At 39.9% G+C, this 26,075-nt stretch overlaps 2 protein-coding genes across 3 annotated transcripts in view; one reads left to right on the forward strand and one right to left on the reverse strand.

Moving 5' to 3' along the window:
* MED23 (mediator complex subunit 23) overlaps positions 1 to 7,488 on the reverse strand; it is a 39,094-nt gene extending 31,606 nt beyond the window's left edge. Inside the window, exons 1-8 of one of the 2 annotated variants that reach the window (XM_063390021.1) lie at positions 7,309 to 7,488; positions 4,474 to 4,505; positions 4,283 to 4,370; positions 3,367 to 3,491; positions 3,118 to 3,229; positions 2,235 to 2,333; positions 1,582 to 1,683; positions 551 to 620 (exon numbers count right to left, since the gene is read on the reverse strand). In XM_063390021.1, the coding sequence (XP_063246091.1) occupies positions 551 to 620; positions 1,582 to 1,683; positions 2,235 to 2,333; positions 3,118 to 3,229; positions 3,367 to 3,491; positions 4,283 to 4,370; positions 4,474 to 4,505; positions 7,309 to 7,368 (688 nt within the window). In that variant the 5' untranslated portion in view covers positions 7,369 to 7,488. The remainder of the gene's footprint in view (positions 1 to 550; positions 621 to 1,581; positions 1,684 to 2,234; positions 2,334 to 3,117; positions 3,230 to 3,366; positions 3,492 to 4,282; positions 4,371 to 4,473; positions 4,506 to 7,308) is intronic. The other variant, XM_063390023.1, reaches the window with a different exon arrangement.
* A 7,052-nt stretch (positions 7,489 to 14,540) lies between these two features.
* ENPP3 (ectonucleotide pyrophosphatase/phosphodiesterase 3) overlaps positions 14,541 to 26,075 on the forward strand; it is a 36,324-nt gene continuing 24,789 nt past the window's right edge. The window contains exons 1-6 of the mRNA XM_063390025.1: positions 14,541 to 15,011; positions 18,036 to 18,120; positions 20,183 to 20,305; positions 21,579 to 21,704; positions 22,725 to 22,785; positions 24,042 to 24,139. Of these exons, the coding sequence (XP_063246095.1) occupies positions 14,895 to 15,011; positions 18,036 to 18,120; positions 20,183 to 20,305; positions 21,579 to 21,704; positions 22,725 to 22,785; positions 24,042 to 24,139 (610 nt within the window). The 5' untranslated portion in view covers positions 14,541 to 14,894. The remainder of the gene's footprint in view (positions 15,012 to 18,035; positions 18,121 to 20,182; positions 20,306 to 21,578; positions 21,705 to 22,724; positions 22,786 to 24,041; positions 24,140 to 26,075) is intronic.

Genomic DNA, 26,075 nt, shown 5'->3' on the forward strand with positions numbered 1-26,075 from the left:
CAAAATTTTGATCATCATATTTCTAACAATAAATGAAGATGATCATTTCTTTCTGTAAAGAACATTTTCTTTACAAAAAGTAGAATGAGTATCCATCTGAGCTAGGAAATGTTCACCCAGAAGCCTGCAACAACGAAGAGGCTGAGCAGCTACAAAAGCTCCAATGGAAACTGAAGTCAAAACACTCCAAGACTAACATCCCAGTGGATATTTATTAACTCATAATCCTTGGGCACAGAAAACCTACAGTTTCCCTACTCTTCTAAGTGACCTGTAGTTACAAATCCTATGACCATATAACAACTAGCACACTTCCACTACCAGCAGGCAGCAAAAAATTATTTTGATCTCAGCAATGAATTTTCCCCTTCAGAACAAAACCTGAAGGGAAGCAACTCTGAGAACAAACTGACAAAGGCAGAGGTCCTAGATGAAGCATAACATCTGAATTATTTTGCTTAGATGATACAGATCCCAAAAGGTTCTAAGAAAAAAATAGCTCAAAATAAATAAATTTATTTTAATGCCATTCATTAAGTCATTCTCTTACCACAAATAGAATTTATTCTTGCTGTAGGTCTGAATGTATCCACAAAATCTGATACTAAATTACCTAGTAACTGGGCGAGAAGAGGAGAAAAAAATTAGGGTTTAAGTTCCAGACATTGACAAGGAATATTTAAGACTTAAAAATATATACGTGTATGCATTTTAATAGAATATGCAGAAATCTACTAAAATAACTAGCTTCCTATTTCAAAAAGTTGGAAAAATCATCTGGAATATAAAACCACAAAATGAAAAATGTGGCATTAGAAAAGATGTGCAGGAAGCACTCTTCCCCATTTGCACTCAAGTAGGAGTTTATATAAGAACTGTTACCCATGCAAACAATGTTATTTGAATGCCTAACACTTCGAAACAGATTATTTAAAATAAGCTGTAATTTCTGTTCATGACAAATCTCTGCTGCTGAAAAACAATTCCACATAGAAAAATTACCCACATTAGTACAATGTATCTTAAATTTTCTCTCAAAAGACAGTAACAGTTTTCCCATTAATACAAGAGAGGTGGGACTTTACCCTTTTACTAACACCTAGTTATTTTAACAGAATGCAAAATTAAAAACTGAACCAATAATATGTTATTTTTTGGAAACAATAACAATTTTCATCCCACCAGAGCCCCAGATATCTTTGCATAACTGAATTTAAACACAGAAAACACTAGTCAGCTATTTTAAGTGATTTTTCTTATCCTGAAGCCATAGAGAAAGCACAAAGTGGCAGGCAAGCACGACCTGCATTTCCAAACATTTTCAACAAAATCAACTCAGTGCTTCAAGAGTTTTGAACATCAGACCATAGATCAAAATTATGTCATCAGTTTCATAAAAGAAGACATGGAGCTGCTGCTCCAATCACATCAGAACTGTATCTTCATTTATGTGACTAAACATAGAGCCTACGGGTGAGCCGATTTTAAATTTTCACATACACTTTGTTTTAAAACATAGGTGTTGCATGCAACAAAATTCCAAAATTTTCAAAATTCCAAAATTTTATATCAGATACTTACCCAGTGGGGAAGTTTTCCTTCAGGATACAGTTTTCTGATTTCTGTAACTGCAAAGTAGGCAGGCAGCAAACAAGCATTTCTTTCCAAGATGTAGGCTACCACCTGTAAATAAAAAAATACATCAGTGTAAAAGACCCTGAATAGGGTAAATGAATGTGTAATCTGTCTCCTAGTCTGAGATAGCCCACTAAAACAGATACAAGAATTAAAATACTTTTTCGTAAGTTGTATTCTGATAGTAATACTTCATTCTCAAATCTGTTTTTAATTGTGCAATCGTAAGTTAGACTGTTTGAGCCTAATTAAGAGCACGTCTCCATGTCTACCCACAAAGTACTGCAAACAATTACTATTTTTATACACTAGGAAACAACTACTAACTGTTATTACATCCTACACGTCTTACCCTAGGCATGTCAAGTACCGGGCCTGATTCTCTTACCAGAGATTTTAACACTTACTTACAATATGCCACAAAAGCACTTTGTTTACTGCACAGACTGTAATTACAGTAAACAATTAAAACACAAAGAGTAAGACTTTCCTGTTGAACTATACCAACAATCAGAGCTATCCCAACCATCAGAAACTCACTAGTAACAAGACAATGAGGCCTGTCTTCCTCTACAGTGGTATAAAATCCATACAGTTACCTCTCTTGCTGCCAAAAGCTGCTGTACAACAGCTGAGCTCACGGTGTTTGGGATTGTTAGGATTTTCTCTAGGATCACTTTCAGCAGATCACGCACACCCTGAAAGCAAGCACATGAAATTAACATTCCTAGATAGTCCTTATTTCTGGCAGAAAGATTACACAATCAATATGGTCAGACAATATTTTGACAGAAAGATTTGTTCTGGCTGCTAAGTACCAGAAGACAAACTGCTCCTGAGAATGTTAATAGTGATTACATTAAAATTCAACAGTAATTACATTAAATTCCTTATGGAACTTCTTAGTCTTAAGATGTTCCAGAAGAGAAAGTAACTGTTGGTACTTTGATGTGCATCCAGAGACATCCAACCTACAAAGCCTTTTGCAGCCTGACCAGAGCACAGTGCTGTACTTTGTTTTCTGCTCTAACATGATCAACAGTGCAGCAAGGTGATTCTCTGCAAGACATGCATGGTTTCCTACTCCTTCTGTTGGAGCTGTACCAAGCCAAAGGCTCAGCTTTTAGGAGCTTTTTTGCTATCTGGCAACAGAGGTTAAAGCAGATGACAGAATTCCAGCCTTAATGCTTGACAGTTTTTATTTTCCAGTATTTACCACTTCTGCAACTGCATTAGGAGTATTTAGCTTGTAAATGAAAATACAGGAAAGGGACTGTAACAGAAAAAAGACTATGAAGAGTTACATTGTAAATACAAAATTATCTGTTAGGGTAAAGTTCAAAAAGCATTAAATGTGCTCACCGAATTTTATTTTCTAAGAAAAGCAGACTATGAAAAATTGGATGTCTCTGAGATAAAATCATAAAAACAAAGGTAACAAATAAAGGTCTTTGCAAAGAGAAAGGAATGAGTGGAAGATACCTTGTAGTCTACACCTCCAATAATCTTCCGAACCAATTTAAACGTTAATGCCCACAGCTGAGTCCTTTCCCACTCCAGTGTATCGGAATTTATCAGAGATTCACAAACCATCCTAGCAGAAGACAATGTAAGAATGAATGTCAAATAATAAGCACATGTTTTCCAGCAGTAACTCTACAATGTCATTGCAAAAATACCTCCAATATAACATCTTCCATGTATCTAATCAATTATTCCAACATGGCTCACCTGGGTGGCAAAAGTCCAGTTTCTACTGCCATTGCTAGGCAGTCATAAAGAAAAGAAATTCTTTTGGGACTATGTTGGCTATGGATGAATCTTACAATCCACTGGACACACTGCTCATGGGAGTCCTGAAAAAAAAATAGAGAGAAGAAAGAATGTATTTACAGGTAGTAAAACGAACTATAAAGTTCACATAGTATCCTACTATGAAAAAATGAAACTAACAAAAGGACAGGACTATAAATCTATAGAAGGGATCCAGTTGCCCAACCTATAGTTTTTCCTACAAGTCTTTTGATCTTATTTTGAAGAAGCTCACTTGTCCAGCAGAAATTGGTTGGTTGTCCAGTACAGGAAACATTTCCTAGCTTAACCACTGATTTCTACAGTCAACTTTGGTTTTCACAAGTTTGCAAAGACTTAAGTAAAATAGAACTGTTCTACATTATTTTTTCCCTTTCACAATTATAATAAAATTCAGTGAAAATAAAGATGAACAGGCCCCAAATTATGGAGCAGTGTCTGGAGGTATCTAGCTTTTGAAAGGTGATTTTTTAACTTAACCATCTTACTTTTTCTCCTTTACCGACTTTTTCAGTTCTACCAAAAATTCTGCAACAAACTACCTTTTATTGTTTCTGTGTTTACTGTTACGCTTCTATCTGCTTGTCTTTATTTGCACTGCACACCAACCTCTGCTGAACAACTATACAACCTTGCAAATCTCCAAATTACCTTTTTTTCTTGCAAAGTCTTCCTATATTCTTTACTATGCCATGTCTGAAATCAGATTCTGAATGACTGGACACAGCCCTAACTGCTTAAGTGTTTGTCTACTAGAAAATGTATCTTTATATTATATAAAAGTATATAAAAATACATAAAGTACAAAGATGTAACCAACAAATCAAATGTCAACCTGGGAAAGACTGCTCCAGAACTGTCTAAAAGCCCCCAGGCAGCTGATCAGTTTGGTTCTCTCATCCTCAGGAGTGTCCATAAACATCCTAATGCAAATAAGAACATTAATTATTAGCAGTACCCAATGAATCAAGTAGAAAATGCACTTATACATAAAACCTTGCACAAATAAAGCAGTATTACACTTACCCAGGAAAAGCTTCTTCAATTACTTCTGTTTTCTGTAAGAGAAAAATCCCAGGTGAGCTACTGCTAGAAGGTTTTCTATGACTATCAGGGCCCCAGGATGAAGGACAAAAAGTAACGTCACATTGCTATAGGACTGTAGCAGAGAACGATAGGTGTGTTCTGCTAAATCACACTATTGCAACAATGAGATTGCTTTGGTTTCATATAGACATATAAAGGTTGTAGAACCAGATTAACACTCTGTTTCTTTGTTTGGGTTGTTACTTTTTTGTCTTCTAAACACCTAGAGATTAATTCACTTCCCAACGCTGGAGAAATTGTTTGATTGTATTATCACAGCTCTCTCCTCATAATTTGAAAAATTAGTATGTTTGAATCCATTACGGTTTTACCCCTCTTATGTACCATGACACTCAGTTACACAAATCAATTAAATACAATTACTTTCTCATCCAATTTTAGATCCATTGCTTTTGAAATTTGATTGAATGATGTACTAGTCTTGTACTAGGTAAAAAACTAAATATGTACATCAAATTTATTTCCTCTAAGACCTTTCTTTGCCCCGCCCCACCACCACTCCCCCTTTTCTTTTTCAACTCCATTTTTGCCCAAAGGCTCCTACATCAGTATTCTAAAACTTCAGCAAATAGGTTCTGGGAAATAGTATCCTAAAGCTTTTCCTACCTTTTGTAAAAATTTTGTATTATACTTAGGTGTGATCTATCACTGACCACTATCTATTTTCATTTTTATATTACAGACACAAGAGCATGTAACAAAATTAACTTTCTGGTGCTCCTTTTCCGTCATTTGGCCCGGAATTGCCTGACACTGCTATTCAAGAAGTAAAGGAGAAGCTGACACTCATCTGCTCTGCACAGAAAGCAACGTAAGGTTTGCTGCTGTCCACAGAGCTGGTACCAGCAGCAGGGAAAGCAGTAAATTGCTATTTTATCAGTTATGACTCCAAAAATACAGACACATTTTCTCAGGAACTATTTTGTTGTTGTTTCTTATCAATCTTAGGCAAATAACAGTGAATAAAAACAAGTAGTGTGACAACACAGCCAAATGACAAAGTTAAAAATGCAAAAACAATCTGAATGGCAGTGGCAAAATGAGGAATCAGTCACATTTAGGCAATTAATATGCTACAAGCAACTTAACACCACACAAAGAAAAGTACATTTTAAAATGCCAGCTTAAACAGAAAGGTTGGGCTTTTTTTTTCCTCTACTGAAATTCATGATATGGAAATAATCTCAATTGCTCTGAGACCTACATATGTCAATCAGCTTCTGACATGTCAGTCAGCTTCTTTTTGTTTGACATGTCAGTCAGGCTCCTGTTCAGGATCAGCTCCTGTCACCCAGTGTTTCCAGCTGTGAACGTCTCAGATCTACCAAGAAGCTCATTCATCTGTGCTCCAACAAGTGACTAATGACCCAATGACTTGGATTCACCAAGAGGAAGTCCTGCTGAACTAACTTACTACCTTTCTATCATAAGGTCACCCACCTAGAGAAGACAAAGAGAAGGCAGTCAAAATACTTTTCCTGGATAATACTTTTAACACTATCCCTCACAGCATCCTTCTGGCCAAGTTGTTGAACTGTGGGATAAGCAGGTTTGTGCTGGGTGAAGAACTGGCTGGAGGGCAGAGCTCAAAGGGGTGCAGTCAGTGGGGCTGCATCTAGCTGGTGATGGGTTATAGCAGTGCATTCTTACACCCAAACAGGTGTTTCTATATAAGGGAAAGATAATGGGTCACCAGTGGTGTTCCTCTGGGCTCAGTTCTAGAGTTCAATATATTTATATAATGGCGCAGGAGTTGAATGCACCATTAGCAAATCTGTATGATACTAAACTCACAGGTGCTGTCAACTCTCTTGAGGGATGAGAGGCGTTACAAAAGGATGTGGATAGACTGGAGCACTGAGCCATCAGTGCCATGAAATTTAGCAAATGCCAGATTCTGTACCCGAGACAGAGTAATGCTGGGCACAAGTATAAACTGGGAGAGGAGTGGCTGGAGACCAGCCCTGCCGAAATGGATCTGTGGGTGCTGGTCAGCAGCAGCTCAGTGTGAGCCAGCAGGGAGAGCCCAGGCAGCCAGGAGGGCAAATCCCATCCTGGGGTGCAGCAAACCCTGTGTTCAACCATCCGGACAAAAGAGGTGATTATCCTGCTGCACTCAGCTTTGGTATGGCCACACCTCGAGTACTGTGAGCAGTTCTGGGGCCTTGAATGCATCCATGGATAGGCAGCAAAGCTGGGTAAAGTGTTGGAAGGAATGTCCAAAGGAAAATGGAGGAGCCCTTGAGCTAAACGCTTCGTTTTGCAGGCAGCATGAAGCGTGTGTATTTCCACAATGTGATCGTGCCATTATGCTGGCTCGCCTACTCGGGGTATCCATCTTCTCCTGGTCTCCTTCAAAACTCCTTAAACTGCTTATTTTACAGCAAACTCGGCGCTCTGTAAGTCGGCATTGGCTAAGCAAGCTGTTGCACGCCCCGTCCTACTCTGTCCCAGCTTTCCTAGGAAGCCCAGCGGAGGTAAATGGCAGCCCTGAAGAATCACCTTCCCTCATGGCTCCCCCGCCGCCGGGAACCGCGGCAAACACGGCCGGGGACGGGGCGGGGCTCCACCGCACCAACTGCGCCACGAAAGCCAAAAGCCCCTCTCCCAGCAGCTTCCCATCTCCTCCAGGGCGGCCCCAACCCCCGCTCCCCCCTCCCCGAGGGAGCACGGCGGGCCGCAGGGACCCGGACGTGCGGCGGCCCTGCCCACAACGCTGCCCCGGCAGCGGCGGCGCTCCGGGGACGGACTCACCACCACCTCCTCGAAGATGCTCTGCAGCTGCGTCTCCATGGGCACCATGGGGATCGCCATGGCGCCGGGCCGGGCCCCGCCGGGCCCTTCGTCAGGCGCAGGCGGCGGCGCCCGCGCCTCCTTCCCCGCCGCGCCGGAAGCTCCGTGCCGGATCCCGCTCCTCGGGAAGCGCCTGCTCGGCACGGCCGTTCCGGGCGGCGCCCGGCCCCGCCTGCCCGCAACGGGGGGAAGGCAACAGCGCCCTAAAACCTTGCAGTGACTCGGTTTTGTTATTCTTTTACGAAAATATTCGCTTAGCCTTCTTTGGCTTTTGAATAATCTTTTATTTGAATAATCTTTTCCTAGCCGGGGCTATTTTGACGAAGTGCTGGTTCTGGTTCTTAGGGCAAGGATCCCTTAGGTTGTTACGAGATCCCTCTCTGCAGGGCTGATCGCCAGCCACCACTCTCCCAAATTCTGCCTGTTGGTGCAATTACTGTGGAGTTATTAATTCCTGTAATAAATCGTAGAACAATCTGAAAATGCGTTTATCCGAAGACATCCAGGAATACAGAATCACAGAATTGCAGAATGGGTCAGGTTGGGAGGAACCACAGTGGATCATGTGCTGCAGCCTCCCTGCTCAAGCAGGGTCATCCCAGAGCACATGGCACAGGATTGTATCCAGACAGGTCTTGAGTGTCTCCAGTGAGGGCGACTCCACAACCTTTCTGGACAGTCTATTCTGGTACTTGGTCACCTGCACAGTGACAAAGTTCTTCCTCATGTTCAGCTGGAATTCCCTGTGCTTTGGTTTCTGCCTGTTGCCTCTTGTCCTATTGCTTGGCACCACTGAGAAGAGCCTGGCTCCATCTTCTTGGCACCCTCCCCTCAGACACTGACAGACATTGGTGAGGTCCCTTCTCAGTCATCTCTTCTTGAAGCTGGAAAGGCTCCCTCATCCTTTCCTCGTAAGGTGCTCCACTCCCACAGTCATCCTCTTAGGCCTCCACTGGACCCTCTAGGAGCTCCATGTTGCTCTTGCCAGAACTGGACACAGTAAAATGCAATAGTATTACATTTAAAAATTATATACAATAGCATTACAAGGAATGTAATACAAATAATGGAATCATTAAGGTGGGAAAATACCTCTAAGAACATTGAGTCCAACTGCCAAGCCCATCACCAAACCATGTCTTCAAGGGCTACATCTACACATTTTTTGAACACTTCCAGGGATAATTATTCCACCACTTCCCTGAACAGTCTGTTTCAATGCCTAACCACCCTTTCAGTGCAGAATTTTTTCCCAATATCCAATCTAAACCTCCCCTGGTGCTACTTGAGGCCATTTCCTTTTGTCCTATAACTTGCTACCTTGGGAGATGTGGCTGACCTCCACCTGTCCACAACCTCCTATCTGGCAGAAAGCATTATACGTATATATATGTGTATATATATGTGTATATATACATGCGCAGAGGTTTTTATACTAAAAAGAAATGTAAAATGCCAAATCAAGACAGTTCTAAAATTTTGTGTGTGTTTGATGCTAACACTGTGTTTTCTGAGCTCTCTGTGGATGTTTGCCTGCAAACATCCAGCTAGTGCTGGTAAACAGGTACAAACTCATATCTTCAGCAGAAAAATAAAGCTGATCACCTCCCTGTCTGATCAACTATCAAGCTGATAACTAGAGGCCTCAGAGCAGTGAAAAATCAACATCATCAGGCAAGGAGTTGAGCACAAAATAGCAGAGTGTACTCATGGGGGAAATGCTCACATGGAATTGGATAGACAATTACTTGTTTTAAATGTAAACAGCTTTTGTGTAAATAGGCCTGTAAGAATACATAACGTAAGCAATGAGAAACGTTATAAGTAAATTTAAGAAGTACCAGAGAAGACAGTGATACATGGGGCATTAGTGCCTGCACAGCCACCAGAGGTGTGTGTTGTAGGCAACAGGCACAGGATTCTTTGAAACCAGTGCTTGCTTTCAGCAATGGCAAATACCTGGTTAGGAAACAAATAATGCTTACATGTGTGTTATTTACATACATATACATATACATATACATATACATATACATATACATATACATATACATATACATATACATATACATACACATATACATATACATATACATACACATACACATACACATATACCTGATAACCATTGAAAACAGAGGGGGTGCAACTGAAGGTCTGCTTGTGCTTGCTTGTCTTGCTCTTAGAATTGGGTTGCTTGTCTTGCTCTTACAATTGGGTTGCCCTCAGTCTTAGCATGAAGTTATTTATGGTGTAAGAATTGTTCTTTATACTCTTCATGGTATGCTTATTTAAAGAGTGTTGCACAACAGTCTGACATGCCCATGCGTGTCCCATCAACATCCAGTGTCAGTGCTTGTCCATCCTGAACAGACCACCTCATATTTTATTAAAATGATAATACAGAGGGTAAGTGTCAACTCAAATTCTCTGCCAAGCTCCTAATCCATTCCCACAGTGCCCCATAAGAGGACTGGAAACTGAACCCAAAATAAGTTGTTCTACTCATCACAAATTTTATCATTATTTTGAGGACCAGTCTACCATTCTTACTTGTTTTCTGCCTTACTGCTCTATCATAATCCTAGGCTTATACAGCCATTCCTATCGAACCCTAATAAATACCAACATACAATCTGCCCACTACTTTGTGCCTAATGCAACTTTACCTTGATTTTAAGTCGTTAGCCAACATACATTCTAAACAGAACTTAGCATGCAAGCCTAAACCTACCTGGTCATATTTAATAGACAGACTTGGTCTAATCCTAGTTAGGGTCCTGGTTCACAACTTGTCCCAAATACTACACCAAAGTTTGAATTTTAAAACTGAACCCCTCAACCATGTAATAGCCTTGAACTCCAAAGAGGTTCAAATGGTGATTTCTATCCTGAATTAACACCTTGTCTAACCAGATCTCATTTTAACAAAACTGAACTACCTATGGTCCTACCTTTGTGTAGAAGAGTAGTAGAAAGAAGGCTCTTGGTCAGGCACAAGAAGTATGAGACATTATGTAGATGATTATGATTAGAATGATTGCTAATACAGTATCTAAATATAAACATATTATAACCAGCTTGTATTAAAATAAGCTAGAAATGTAGAAGTTTACTGGTTTTGGCCTTACAGAATGCACAATGGCAAAGCATCAAAGTACCTGTGGAACTGCTTTAGATTTTATCTCTTTGTATAACTGGATTTTGGTGCTTTTACTCACCTGCACAAAAGTGAGTGTTCCTTATCTTTGGGCTCATTGTACCCTGCAGGCACCCCTTCCAGGACACAGGGATCTGCCTGGAAGCTGCCTGCAGCCTGGGAGACCAGTTGGCCCTGTTGGCCCAGTCTCCAGCCAGTATTTTAAACACTCTTGCAGGCTGATGTGTGGCAGAGTCAGTCAAAATCATTACAGTTCCCTGTCTCTGAAATGCAAATGCGTCATTATTGGGAACATCCAGACAGTTCCTTCTGGAATGTTCACTGGGTGTTCTTATCTTAGCACCATTCTCACTTGGTTTCTTATCTTAGGACAAATCCTATTTCTCATCAGACACTCTTGTAAAGGAGAAGGGTGTGTGTATGGGAAAACACACACTTGAGGACCTGACTAACTTATCTCAGTCACACTTTGATGTAGAATCTCGTTATTGGGATGGAGCTAGGAGCAGCAGGTCAGGCCTAAGCAAAGGTCATGCTGCTTTGCCTCAGGGAGCCATGTATCCAGGAGGAGAAACAGGACTGCTATTAACGCTGGAGGGACTGCAGCCGGGTGTGTCTGCCAAGGCATGCACCACAAGACTCTGTACTGAGTAACAGAGCCACACACCTCACCAAACAAGGCAGAAAAGCAGCATTTGCCTGAGGGTGAAATGACCCTCTTCACCCAGACACAGAAAAAGCAATGCACTTTTCAAAATTGTTGTAAATATCGTATTACTCTAGCAAAACCACCTTCATCAAAATGGCCATTTTAATGTTTGTGTGTGACAAGAAACATTTATGAGAAAAATGGTTAAACTTTAAAATGTTTTTTTCTTGAGTGAGTGCCATTCATTTTAAAAGATAGATAACAAATGAGTACAAAGGCATCTTAGAGGTCATGGTCTGTAGGGTCTGTCTACCTCTTCATGGCCTTAGGGGACCTGTGGCTTCTTAGTAGTGAAAATTGAAAGTGTCTACAACACAGTGCTATTCAGAAATTATTCTTCCCATTTTCCTGACATGCTTGTTAACAGGTATATGGCAGAGATGTCCTGCCTGTGTTCTTTGAAAACATCTTCTTCCTGAAAGTGTCAGATGAACTGAGGACTGCAGTGGGAGAATATGGGGGAATTTTTTTCTTTGTGCCCTCACCCTGCATTTGTATAGTGTCAGTCTGCATGCAGAATGGTCACTCAAAGTTATGATTTAGTAACTGAGAGCAGAAAGGATGATTATTTCCTTCTTCCTTGTTGTTATTTTTAGTCATCTTTTGATCATATAGATTTTTTAAATGTGATTTTCCTTCCAGTAGGGATGAAAATAAGTGTTTCTAACATATGAGGCACTAGATCTTGAAACAGAAAAGTTTGGGTTCTTGGTCAATATTTATTAAGTTTTATAATCGAATTTTATTGGTGGGAAATGTTCTAGAATGTCATAATTCATCATGTGGACAGTAAAGTATGTCAAGTTAGAGCAGTGATTAAAAGTAACAAAATCAGGTATATGAGATCACATCCTGTTCATTTTAACTGTTGCTGAGCAGTGCTTAAACAGACTAAGAACCTTCTCTCTGAGTAGCGTGGGGTGCACAAGAGGCTGGGAGGGGGCACAGCTAGGACATCACACCCCAGCAGACCAAATGGATACCACACACCATATGATGCTATACTCAGCAATAAAACTTAGGGAAGTTTTGGGAAGAAAAAAGGAAGGCGTAGGGAACGGTCAGAGTGACGGTGTTTGTCTTTCCAAGCAATCATGACATGTGGTGGAACTCTGCCTTCCTGGAAGTGGCTGAGCACCTGCCTGCTGATGTGAGGTGTCCGTTAAGTGATTTTTGCTTTGTTTGTGTGAGTGGCTTTGCTTTACCTATTAAACTGTCTTTATCTCAACTCACAAGTTTTCTCATGTTTACCCTTCCTGTACTTTCTTGCTTCCTGCAGCAGGGGACAGAGGAGTGGCTGTGTGAGGCTGAGCTGCTAGCTCATATGAACCCGCAAGTGTGCTTTTTGGCACCCAGTGTGGGGCCAGAGGGTGTGAAGATAATGACAGATTTGATAGGAATGCACTCCACTGGGTTTACAGTTGTTGCAGCTCTTTGAGCTATTAATTGGCAGGCTGCTGCTTTCACCTGAGGACCTGCTTGCTTTGCTCTATATTAGAATGCAGGGATTGTTCGTTGTTGCCATGTGCTGTATTGTTTATTATCCCACTTTCCTGTGCTTGGGAACATTTTGATAACAGCACCAACCATGTGCCCAGGCTGACAGATGGCCTGGTCATTGCTGCTGTTCCTGTACTGTCTAGGCATGTTGCAACCATAGTCTGAACTCAGGTTGAAGGGGCTGGGAGCTCTGAATAACACCAGGCTGGAGCAGGAATACCCCAAAGTGTCTGTGGATATGTCCAGAGTGGAGCAGTTGCACTCCTGAATAATAGAATCCTAGAATCATTTAGGTTGGAAAAGACTGCTATGTCCACCACTAAATCATGTCCCTAAGCACCACACCTACATGTCTTTTAAATACCTGCAAGGATGGTGATTCAGCCATGCTCCGATGCTTGACAATACTTTTGAGGAAGAAAGTTTTCCTAAGAGCAACTTGAGGCCTTTTCCTCCTGTTCTGGTACTTGTTACCTGGAAGAAGAGGCCCACCTGGCTACAACCTCCCATCAACAGCTGCAGAGGGTGATAAAATTCCTTCTTAAGCCTCCTTTTCTCCAGGTTAAACACTCCCAGCTCCCTCAGCCATTTCTCATAGGACTTGTGCTCCAGACAAGAGCCTTGCCCTTCTCTGGACACGCTCCGGCACCTCCATGTCTTTCTTGTAGTGAGGGGCCCAGAACTGGACATGGCACTTGAGGTGTGGCCTCAGCAGTGCTGGGTACAGAGCAATGATCACTGCCCTGCTCCTGCTGGCCACTCTATAGCTGATCCTGGCCAGGATGCCACTGGCTTTCTTGGCCACCTGGGCACAGCTGGCTCATGTCCAGCTGCTGTTGACCAACACCCTAAGGTCCTTTTCTGCAGAGCAGCTTTCCAACCAAGGGAAAGCCTGCAACCTGAGAGTCCATACCAGTATGGTAAGAGGAGTTAATTAAAGAACCTTACAGTCTGGTTGAAGGGGCCCAGGTGTGGAAATTGAAATGGGTACAATTGGTACAACGTTTAAGTGCTGTAACTCATTGCTCGAGTTGTGTGTTACTGTCTGGGAAGCAATCACCACAAGAGATGGAACCCCAGTCAAGGAAGAAGGGAACTCAATGGCCATTTAATGGATATTTTACGGAGGTTTCCCGTAGAGTAAGGGGGTGATATCTATCTGGAAATTTAAGGATGAGGATGATGAAGTGTGTGTGTGTGTTTCTGTGTGTGTGTTTGTGTGTGTTTGATTAATGGGGATGTACTAGCTGATGTGGGACTTGAGCATGACACAAACTGTATAGAATAAAAGGATTGTACTAATTTGGGTTGCAGTGAAATTAAATTTCTTCATATCAGCTTGTATAGTATCATGGTTTGGATTTTTTTTAAAAAATATAATTATAAATATTATAAGTTTAGTTATTATAAGTTGCAGCTCATGCAATGCTCAAATTTAGAATCAGGTCAACATCTGAATGGTTACGCATTCATAGTCCTAGTAAGCTATGAAGGTACATTTTCATAACAGCCACTCGTTCCAGTAACCACCAAGCTGAAAAACAAATAGATTTTAAATTTTACCTAAAACATTTTTTTAATTGAATTTGATTTGGCTGTATAAAATTCGTATCTAATTATCAGTTATAACTACTGAAAAAAAAACCCGTGTAAGAAGCAGAAAAAAGTTGAGACTAAGATGGATTGAAACTAACAGCGAGGAATCCTCTAGCGCTAAATAAGGAAACTGATCTGAAAATATAGGCGTGACACAGAACAGAAGTAAAAAACCCTCTCCTTCCGTATGGGTTTCATATACTTAACACTTTCTTTGAGGATAAATTCTCAAAGGAGGATCACAAGCTTTTAACCAAATAGTTGAGTACTTGAGTATTTTTGCATTTTATCACTTAGCAACATTTTAATTCTAATCTCCACTTAAGTGTTTGCCTAATGCCATTCTTATCTTGAACAGTCAGATTCCCTGAAGCTGATAATGTTTTTCAGCCTTTGACCTCTCAGAGCAGTTTTCCTGCTTGCTTTGGCTTCTTGCAAACCTAACACGAAAGCAACTCATAAAAAGTTCTATGAGCAAAGTACTAGAACTCTTGAAGGAGGAGCAGCATCTAACTCACAGCTAACACAGCTGGGGACGCTGAGGAAGGCAGAAGACGCAGAAGAGAGGCAGATCTCGATAAAATGGAGCTTGAGGATGATATAACCAAGCATTACAGAGGATATTCAGAGGAGATAGCTTTACAGCCACAAGAGTATGTGAAGAAAAAAACCATCTTGAAATACAAAGTCATCTGTGCTGTAAGTAGGTGCTGCTCTTCAGGGCTGCTAGTTTAACAATTCTCAAATCTGCAGGATTTTTTGAAGTTTCATTGTATCAGTATAATCATTCAGGGTAGCTTAGTAATTGGTAGTTAATATTTTACTGCATGAGTGTGTCACCGAAACTGCACCAGCTTCACTGGCACATTTCTAAAGTTCTGGTACCTATGAAGCAATTTTTTTTCCTAGCAGTTTTTGTTGTACTTCATTAACCTGACAGTTCTTTTGCATAGTGAAGATATTGCTTCGATATTTTATTTTAAATATTGTCTTAAAACAGGTGTTTGTGGCCAAAGCAACCACACTTTCTTTATGCTTACTTCTGTATCTTTACAGTTGTCATTAACAAAACATAACCTATAGGCAAGTCGTTGGCAAAAAGCACTCAGGAAGCAAGGCATGGGAAAAGCCTAATGTAACATTTTGTACAGTATTGTCAGTCCCATGTCTCAGATATTGTGTCAACCCTTTACGTCTTCCATGAGGCTTTAAGAGCTATGCAGCTGCCTTGTAAAATAAAGTGTAGGCTTTCTGTTAAGTATTAAAATATTTTTTGTGTCTTCTGTTTTTGATCATAATAGAAACAAACATTAAATATGTGTATACGTTTGCACAAACTCTTGCATTTGTAAATTGAAATTTAGAGAAAACTACAGATACTGATTTTAGAAAGGCTTACAACTTAATTTTGAAGTCAGTCCTATGAAAAAGAGAGTCAAGTATTATACTTACCAGCTCTATGTCATCAGAACAATTTCACATAGTACAGTTTCGTATTTGATGCTGCATTGTGCAAGGATTGCATAAAATATGATGGAAATACTGGAAATGGTGAAAAAAAGAAGATGAAGTAGCAGATTTTTCCAAAAGTCATCATGAGAAACAATGTGAAAAAATTGCATAACTATAAAGGAAAGTAAATTATACCTTTAAGAGGCACTTGGAAGAGTAAAGTGAGAAATGTAAGTATCCTAAAACATATTCATTCTTTCAGATGCACTAGTTTTCAAATGCCTGCCTGTACAAAACCCAAAATCTACATATTGGAGGTGTAAACTGTTAATATTCCACCCAATTCGTGTTTTTTATAAATCCAGTGCATGAAATACTTTCTTGGCAACCTTTTCCTGAAAGCTGGAAGAGAATTGTATACTCACAAATAGGAGTCACACTGTCCAGTAAATCCTCCAGCGAACAGAGCATATGTGCTGGGAACAACTTTTCTATGAATAAGTACTTGTAATCCTGAATTTAGTCATAGAAGTTGGCTGTAGAAAGACAGCGGATTTGAAAAGCTGCTACCAATGTTATTTCACCTTAAGAATGAGTGTCCCAAAGTCAAGGGTGTTTGTGTAAATGTTACAATAAATGCAGCATCTTATCTGTATACCTCAAAGGAGATTTTGCGGTTTACTTCATCTGTCTCATTATCTGAAGAAGTGGGAATGTTTTTTGCTATAATAGCTGTACTTTAATTTGTACTTCAATTTAGTATCATCTGTTTATTTCAATTACAAATGTGGGTTTTAATCAAAATGAAGGGTAAAACCACAGTGTCTTTAAGGTGAAAAGTACATGCCTGGTGATTAGGCTTATCGGTGCTCAGTGAAATATTACCTGTTAGGTGAACTTGGCAGTGATATCCTCCCTGCCCAGAAAGCATGGCTGCTGGTCTAGCCCAAAAGAACACCCCAACACCCTTATTCTCAGACCCTGCTGGCTGGATGTAGGATTAAACTGCTGCCTTCACACCTGAGGTCTTTATTCAAGAATTTCTTCCTGTTTGGGCAATCTTTCCACACATCCTCACTCCACCTTGTCTCTCTCATCCAGTTCTCTCACCAATTCCATTTCCACTCCTTTTGAGGTACATCTGTACAGAAACCTGTGACTAAGTAGCAGGAAGAAAATAAAGGTGAGAAGGAGAAAGTGTGAAGGAAGTAACTATGACGTTGCTAGTGTTTGGTGTTGCCTGAGAAATAAATCAGTTGTATTCCCACACCTGAGAACAGCCCTCCCTGCTGCCACACTTCTGCCCAGTCACCTGCAAGGCAGGATAGGCAGCACTAAAGATCAGGGGATGCACGTGCAGTTCTCAGTTCCTTAAAATTGCTGTAGTTTCAGATAAGAGGCTCCATTACAATAACACTGAGCTTGAGAGCATCCCTCTTTCATTCTACTCTATTTTCAACCTTAGTATTTCCAGGAATCAGTCAGCTTATTCCTGTAAATAACAAAAGACAAAAGAAAGCTCTGAGGCCAAAGTGGGGCATAAACTGGGCTGGTTCATGGTGATTTTTTCTGTGATATGCATTTCCTTTCCCATGATTATCTTAGCGAAGAGGAAAGTGCATACATCACTCTGAGAGGGTTCTCACTTTTCACTGCACTTTTCAGCTGGTATGAGTTGCCATTTGTCTTTGGTGTCTGTTGAGCTGATAGAGGCTTCCTCAGCTCTGTCTCAGTCTCCCAAAAGTTATGCTGCTGTCTGTTACAGAGCTTCCTTGGGCTGTTAGTCTCTCAATTTCCTCTAACCTTACTAACAGGGTGCCAGAAACTGGCACGTGGCTGAAAATTTAATACTTGCAGCCACGTGCCAGTTTCAATCCAGCTAAATCTCTTAAGAAATCCTTATGATCATATCAGGTAAATACAGAAGATAAATAAAAGTAATTACCTTTATTTGTACAGATAAAGCATGTGCAAAACAGATAAATACACCGATTACTTCCTACTATCTTTTCCCCAGCAAAGATTTCCCCAGTTACAACATTACAACTGGCCATAGGTTAAAAGTGCAGCATTAGGACCTCAGCTTCTAAGGTTATAATTATTGTGCCTCTCATATCTTCAGGCTCAATATTTTGATGAAGAACTTCAGAGAAATGATTAGTTCCTAAGAAATCATGCATTCATAGAAATATTAATAATAGAATTAATTTCTAATAAATATAACAATTTATCACCGTTGTAAACATTGGTTTCCCTGTGTTTATGTGACAGGTTCTGCTGTGTGCTTTAGTGGTTGTGTCCCTGGGACTAGGTTTAGGACTAGGACTCCAGGAGAAACCAGGAAACCAGGAGCAAGGTATGTTTAGGATACTTTCAGCATAATTGCCAACAATCTGGATCTGGTAAAGGCTTTCAGCAAAGGCCCTTTTATAGTGTAATGTAAATGATCTCTGAAAAGTCACCACCTGTGAAAATAAAGTTCTTGCATTTTTCGGTTTCGATTGTATAAAAAGTGAACACTCACAATCTGTACTTGAAAAACCTATCCTAAACCACCAAATGCCCTGCTGAATCTTTTCAAAAGTGTGAAACCTAGTTCACAGCATGTTTTATGACATTAACACTTCCAGAAAATTTGAGATATGTGTTATTACATATAATTATTGCAATTACTTGAACAATATTTTGTGGAAAAAAAAAATCATTAGATCATCTTCAGGGCTCGTGCTTTGGGTATATTTGGCATAGTTCAGGTAGCTGATGCTAAAACTGATTATGAATATTCTTTGAAAACCTGAGTTTCTATAAAGCTACAGTAAAAAGGGGGTAGTGGCTTGATTTGGTGCAATGGTATTTTTCAGTTAGAAAGACAAAATAATGTTTGATGTCAGGGGGTCAATCTAGGTGAGAACAAACAAATGTGACACACTGTGAATTAAATAAAATACTGCCTTTAGCATCAAAACAATAGTAATCCCACACTGAAGGAGTTCAGGGAAGCACAGTCTCTTCCTCATAGCTAATCAATACATATTGTACTTGTTTACCTGGTAGCTCATCAAGTCTTAGACCCTTCTGAAGACTTTCAATAGCATGAGCCCTGGCAAAGAAGATGAAGTGGAACCATACTTGGGTTTTGATAATTTGAAAATATTTTTAGCTCTGCATAGGCTCTACAAAGTGGATACTAAAGCCCGAGTTTGTAGGCAGTGCATCCTGCAAAAGCATGAACTTGTGGTAATTACAATAGAATTGCCCTATCAAACCTAAGTAGATAGTTATACCTATTCCTGTTTAACTGTGTGACTGGAGAAGAAAGCTGGAAATGCAGGAGCTCAGCAGGGTTCAAACAGTATTTCTGGAGGGCAGTGAATGTGGATACAAGGCTTATCCATGTGGAGGCTGGTGTGGAACTGTGAGTGACCTTTGGAGATCTGAGGTTGTTTTCAAGTGTCATCAGGAGACCCAGAGCTGTCCCTTCACCCTGTTCGAAGGTGTCAGAGCTGTGCTGAGGAATAGCACAGCCAATTTCCAATGCCAGGACCCTCATTTGGACCCTTTTCTTTGTTTTAACAAAAACAGCCAAACCTACAGATCTTTAAGTGACATTGTAATTATAAGGCAGCAGAGATATTGCCAGAGTTCTGAGCACACCAACAAGCTTTGTGGATTGTGTCCAGAGGGCTTTTGAATGTCTGAAGGAAAGGGTATTCCCCTGGGCTGTCCCCATCCTGCCGCTGTCCCAGCACTGACTCAGCAGGGATGGCCTCCAGCTCCCCACAGCCTTGCCCTGCCCGGCCATGAATCCTGCTGAGCCAGCCCCAGCCACAGGACAACAGCCTGGCCTTGACCTGCCCCTGCTGTCAGGGAAGTGCCCAGTGCCTGGTGTGGGGCTGCCCTGGAGCTGCCTCAGCTGCCCTGCTCCAGGCTGGAGTGGTGGGATGGGTTCTGATTGCTGATCCCTGCCCAGCTGCCCCTGGGGAGCTCCCATCCCATGCAGGTATATTACAGGACATCCAAAGTGGGAATCACTCTTCCTCTTTTATTCTAGTCTGAGAAATGAGCAGGGGAGATGACAGTCTCCCCTTCCTCATGCTGGCAGTGTGGGACATCCTGGCATTGCCTCGTGTGCCAGTGGTCCTGCAGAGACCTGTTGCAGAAACAGCCCTGCTCCAGGCTGTGGTCCAGCATGGTCCCCAAAGCTGTCAGACCTTCAGCTCCAGAGGGATCCCTACAGCCTTGCTTCCACCGTGTTGGTGGTCCATGTGCTAGTGACCATATTGGAAAATGGCTAGGGAATCAGATTTGGGAAATTATTCAGCACATCTCTCCCTGCAGCCCATATCCATGGTCTGTTTAAGTGACCTGTCTGGGACAGGGTTATGTGAGCACTCAGCCTCGCTGCCTTCTCCCTACAGTCAGCTGCAGACACAAGTGCAATGAGCCACACAGGAAAGGTGTGCCCGGCTGCCAGTGCGACAGCGGCTGCAAGGAGCGTCAGGACTGCTGCTGGGACTATCAGGACACCTGTGTGGAGCCAAGTAAGTTCCCCTCCAGGCACTGCTCACTGGTGTCCATTTTAGTTTGGATTTGTTCCTTCACATGACTGTAATAGAAAATGGGTAATTCTCATGTTTATGCAGATACAGAGAAGTCATGTCACATTTCCTAGGGAGGGAAACGTGACAAAAATCACAAAGTCACAGAACAGTAAAGGCTGGAATGGACCACAGGTGGTCATGTAGTCCAACCTCCCTGCTCAGGCAAGATTCTAGAGCACACTGCTGGGGCTTGTGTCCAGATGGCTCTTGAATGTCTCCAGGAAAGAAGATGCCACAACCTCTCTGGGCAACCTTTCCACTGCTCCCTCACCCTCACAGTAAAGTTATTCTTCCTGTTCAGGTGGATGTGGCACAGTCAAGCTGCCTCTGTATTCAGGTGGCTAGAGAGCTGTAACTTGGTGGCCTGGCAGGACACAAAATCTTCCTGCATCTTTCTCAAATCAGATCCCTGCATTTTTGTCCCTTATGGATAACCAAAGCATTTGCCATGCATATTTCATATAAAGCTGAAGATGAGTATGAGCAGAAATAATGGGTTATCTTTAAGCAAGGCTCTTGAAGCAACCCTGTAGTGCTGGCACCTCTTGCACATTTAAAAATAAGGGTGTGTTTCCCAGTCAGTGGTGCTCTCCAGCCTCATGCAGATCTTGGTGGGTGCCTGGGACTGGAAGAGTCCACTTGGCTTCCAGGGGAGTAGCCTGGTTCTGCACTGAGGCCAGGCTCCTCTCCAGTTACTGTCTCTGCTTTGCCAGTAGCTGCTCAGAGATTTCATCGTCCTTATTGCTTTTTATGCCCACTTCAGCCCTTACTTCTCTTTTTTTTTTTTGCACTACTGGAACTCATGTGCAAGAGTGTGAAAAAGATCAGTTTGCTTCTCTTTCTCCTCTGTAAAAGAAATATAAAAATATGGAGTGGTTTTTTTTGTTGTTGTTGTTGGTTTTGTTTTTTTTTTTTTTTTTCCTAGATCGTTTTGGAAAGATGGAAGGCATTGAGGGAGATGACTTTGGGGACACTTTTGTAAAATAAGTTATTTATGACTCTGTATTACCGTTCAATGGCCAAAGAAATGGGCTTTTTGTGTTAAATGAAATCTTGAGTTTTCTTTCCACAGTAAACTTCTAAAGCAACTCAAACAGAACATATAAATATCTTTTTTTTTTTTTTTTTCTTTACCTGTTTGGAGGATTTCCATGCAAAGAAGTTCACATGAGGTTCTGTGAACTGAATCATAATTTTTTCTTTGAATTTTCAGCCCGATCTTGGAAATGCACTAATTTCCGTTGTGGTGAGATGAGAATACCTGGAAGTCACTGTTCTTGTTCTGATGACTGCTTGCAGAAAAAAGACTGCTGTGTAAATTACTACAGCTCTTGCAAAGGTAAATCAAAAGTCAAAAAGTTTTATCTATAAAATATTCCATGAAATAGATGGGCAAACATTGAAAATATAAAAGTAGGTGAATTTGTTTCTCAGTACCAGAGTCTGACTGACATTTTTAAAAATTAGTATGTGTTGAGGTGAAGCTTTTGGTATTTTTGACTGTGAAAAAGACTATTTCTGCAAAACACTGTGAATTGTGTCATTCATGAGAAAGACAATGATTTGGATATTGCAGAAGTGTACATTTTTCCCCCCCAAAATAGACAGAGACAATTTGAAGTATACGTTGAAGTAGTCATCCCTTATTTAAAATTTCCCATCCTTTTTATTACAAATCTGGTTTTAGATAGGATTTTTAATGTTTTATTTATTTTTTAATATCTTTGTTCATGGCTAATTGTTTCATACTGGCTCCAGCTAAACACATAAAGAATAGCACAAGTATAATTCAGTTTCAGGAATGACACTTGAGGAGTGTGCTGGTGACATGGTATCTATTATCAGAATTTCCTTTATGTTGTGGAGGGCAACTCCTGCAAAATTATATTTGTTACCTAAACTCAAATCAAAGCTAAAAGATGTTAAACAACAACATACAGAAAGAAGTGCTAAAGGGATCCCTGGGCTTGTCTCCAAGTGTGTCAGTGGTACCCAGAAAAGAAAAAAAGGAATAAGTAGCCCAGTGTGGACAGGATACAGTTTGAATATTTTTAATTTAAATCCCAATAAAGGGCTAAGCTTTCTTAGTGTTTTCTTCTTAATTTTGTTTGTTTGCTATTCTGTGTAGTATATGTGCTTTGTTTTTACCTTACATTTGTGAGCACGAGTCCTTTCAAGGTTTGAGGGCCTAATAGGTCGCACCAAATTGTTTCTAAAGTAAAGGTGTCTTTAGCCCTCCATTTCTGTTGAAGCAGAAAATGTTACAGGAAGAGCTTTAAAAAGATCATCCAAGTAGCTGGTTTTTTTGCTAGTAGGGAGAGTTCAGTGCTAACTCAGTTTATATTTTTTTTCCTTTTAGGTGAAACATCTTGGGTAGAAGAACCCTGTGTGCCAGTTGAAACCCCCCAGTGTCCAGTGGGGTAGGATAAAGGAATTTGTCTTCTTAGCAAATAAAATCTTTGTAATGGTCAGAAATACTCTGGTGTTCTGAAACAGATTTTCATATTTACAGAGAGTAAAGTCCCTGCCCTGAGGAATATTCTGTAGAAATGGTTTGTGGCTAGGAATGTTTGTTCTTTTTAAAACCTTTGTCATCTTGTTGCACATTCATTGATCATTTACAGTTTAGAGCAGGGTACAGGAGTTAAAATTCAGATTGAAATTCAGATTGCAAGTACCTGGAAAAATTGTTAGAGTTATCTCGAGGTTCATTTATCACAAATTGTTCATAGTCCATTTTATGTTACCATACTGTATCTTTGACCATTCAGATAAGTCACCTTACGCAGTCTGTAATAACAGTTAGAATCTCTGATTGCAATTCTTTAGGCAACAGAGGGTTTTTTTGCTCCAATTATTTGCAGAAAGAAAGATGTATTTAAAAGAAAGATATGAAGTAGCTGTATATTTACAAATGCTGAAAAAATTGCTATTTGTGCACTATTTCAGAATCATAGGTAGAGGCTAGGCAGAAACACCATTTAAAAATTGTCCTTGAAGAAAGATGAATTAATTTCTGGTTCAGTTATGTGTGGTGTTATCCATTATTTCATTTTATTTTACTGCCAGTGTAGTTTATTATAACAGTAAGACCATTAGCATTGTGACTTTCTTTGTGGGTTCCTGCATGCACCTCCCAACATAGATATAAAAGTTCACTTTTTAGGTTAACAACTTGCTGAGTTAATAGGGTTTCATAGGCTAAAGCTTGGAAAGTAGTGGAGGGGGGCTTCTTTAGGTGCTATAAACAGCATTGCAATATAAAGAGCCATTTAATTTCAGATTCAAATCAGTAAGCTGTTTTATGTGGACTGTTTTTATACAAACTATTGATGCTAGTGTGCTTCTGTGTTTTGGAAAGATCATTGTTAATAAGAAACAAATTGGGATAGTGATTACTGCCTGATGTTAATATGTAACTTTTTTTTTTTTTTTTTAATATTACGACTGAAAGGATTACTTGTATTTTATTCCTCCAGTGTTTCTTACCAGAAGGATTGTACATTTGCTCTCACTATTGAACTATTTCTTTATCTCACACTGTGTTATTAATTCTGGGACACACATAAATGTTCTAGATCCTACTTATGAAAGCTGAATTTATATTGTTAGAAATCTTAATAAGTCACCAACTTTCCCAATTTTTTTATGATGATAAACTTGTATTTTCTTGTAGATTTACTCTCCCACCAGTTATCCTTTTTTCAATGGATGGGTTTAGAGCAGAATATTTGGAAACTTGGAGTTCTTTGCTGCCAAATATTGAAAAATTCAGTAAGTTACCAAGAGTGCTTTGACTGTTTCCTTTAAAAGTCTGCATGCAACCTCTCTGCACCCTTTTGCTACTGTCATGCATATGTGTTGCTCAGCAATCAAAAATCACAAATCAGGTCTCTCTAATCAGTTGTATATTTTCACTGTTATATGTTCTGCATTACTTCTTGTATTTGCACAGCAAACATGACTTTTTTTTTTTAATGAGGCCTCTAAAATGGGTCAGCAGCTTTTTATTAAATACACAATTTGAACTATACATTAAAACAGTTTAAAACTGAGAAAAAGTTCCAGATAAGGATTTCCTGCATTCTCAGTACTGACTTAAGAAATAAATAGCTGATAAGGAGTTGAACATTAAAGTATAATACATTGAGTTATTTGGAAAGTTTTCTTTTTTTACAAGTCAGATACATCTAAGATGTTGGTAAGTTGATATTATTGCTCAAGTAACCATTTTCCAGTATTTCTGAATATTGTGAGGAAGAATAAGTTGAAGATCTTTAGCTTGTGCTTTAAAGTGCTGTAAAAAAATGAGACCATTAGTGCACACTTGGTTAAAATTCCTGAATATTTTAGAACTCAGATCTGCAGACACTGTGTACCTGGACAAAATGTCTCCATATTTAGTATTTTTTTCTCAGCAGCATTAGGCTAAATTGACAGTATTTGTATTAGTTCTGAGTATATTACATTACATTTCTATTGTGCTCATTTGAAAATTTCACATTTATTTTATGAAGTACTGTATTTTACTGAATAGTTAACAATCTTGTTTGTGGATAATGAGAGTATCTGGAAACCTGAGCTTGAGCTAAGGTGCAAACCTGACTTCTCGGGCTAATTCTTTAGTCTCTGATGTCATTCTGACTGGAAGGAACTTGAATCAGGGAAGGAGTCATGCATGAATGCTGGAATCAGTTCCAGTCTTTCGAAACAAGGTGAAAAGGAAATGCCAAACTGGCAAAAGCAACGAATACCATTCTACGTCTATGTTTCCAAGAAAGCCTTTGAAACAAGACCTGAACAAATTCAGCATTGCTCATATTTGTGGTCAGTTTGAGCAATTGTTTATGCACATTCATGCTTATATTTCTCAGAAATCTACAGGAAAGGGAAATTTCTTTCTTTGCAAGAAGAAAAAATGTAATATTATTTATAGCATAAAATCTTTCCTCTCCATTAACTCCTTTAACCTAGAGCTTTCAGTACAGGTAATCAAGCTTATAGAATATGTAGACTATGAATATAGATCCTTTATTGTGCAAGAGGAATCCATAGAAAATTTTGCTGATTTCCTCATGTCTTTCAATTATTCAGTTGTTCAATTATTCAGCCATTCTTCAAACACTCTTTAAGCTTTTTTTTTCTTTTTCTGTATCACATTGGAACAGTTCTGCTGAAAAATTTCACACTTTCGTTGTTTCAGTTGTTTAGTTAAAATCAGCTTCTGTTCTTTGAAATGCTCTACATCAATTAATAAAGTATGTTTGAGCATGAATGAAATAATCATCTGGTTGCAGCTTAATATAGAACTTTGTCCATGCGAGTTAGATGTAAAAACATCTTTAAGGAATCTTCCAGTCTTCATATATTTGTTTTGTGGGTAAAAAAGTTGAATTTTACAGTCGAATTAGACATTACACATGATTGTGTGCTGAGTATCTTTGATTGATGAAAACTAATGCAATGTTTGGAGATACAGGTAGGACACTTGGGTTGGGATTCACTCCAGGGCAGATCACCTTAGGCATTTAGACATATTCCTGGAGATGTGTGCATGTGAGATGACTATATGCTCATTGAAGTGAGTGCCTTTATGTTTAATATAGTTTGCACGGCACAGTGCAAGAGCCTAGAGGACAAGTCAGCTCAATCAACAGACAGAGGATGCCACAGGACAAATAGTTACCCTAAAATCTGTGGGTTTGATATA

This window comes from Prinia subflava, chromosome 2 (assembly GCF_021018805.1).
Source record: "Prinia subflava isolate CZ2003 ecotype Zambia chromosome 2, Cam_Psub_1.2, whole genome shotgun sequence".
Taxonomy (NCBI): Eukaryota; Metazoa; Chordata; class Aves; order Passeriformes; family Cisticolidae; genus Prinia; species Prinia subflava.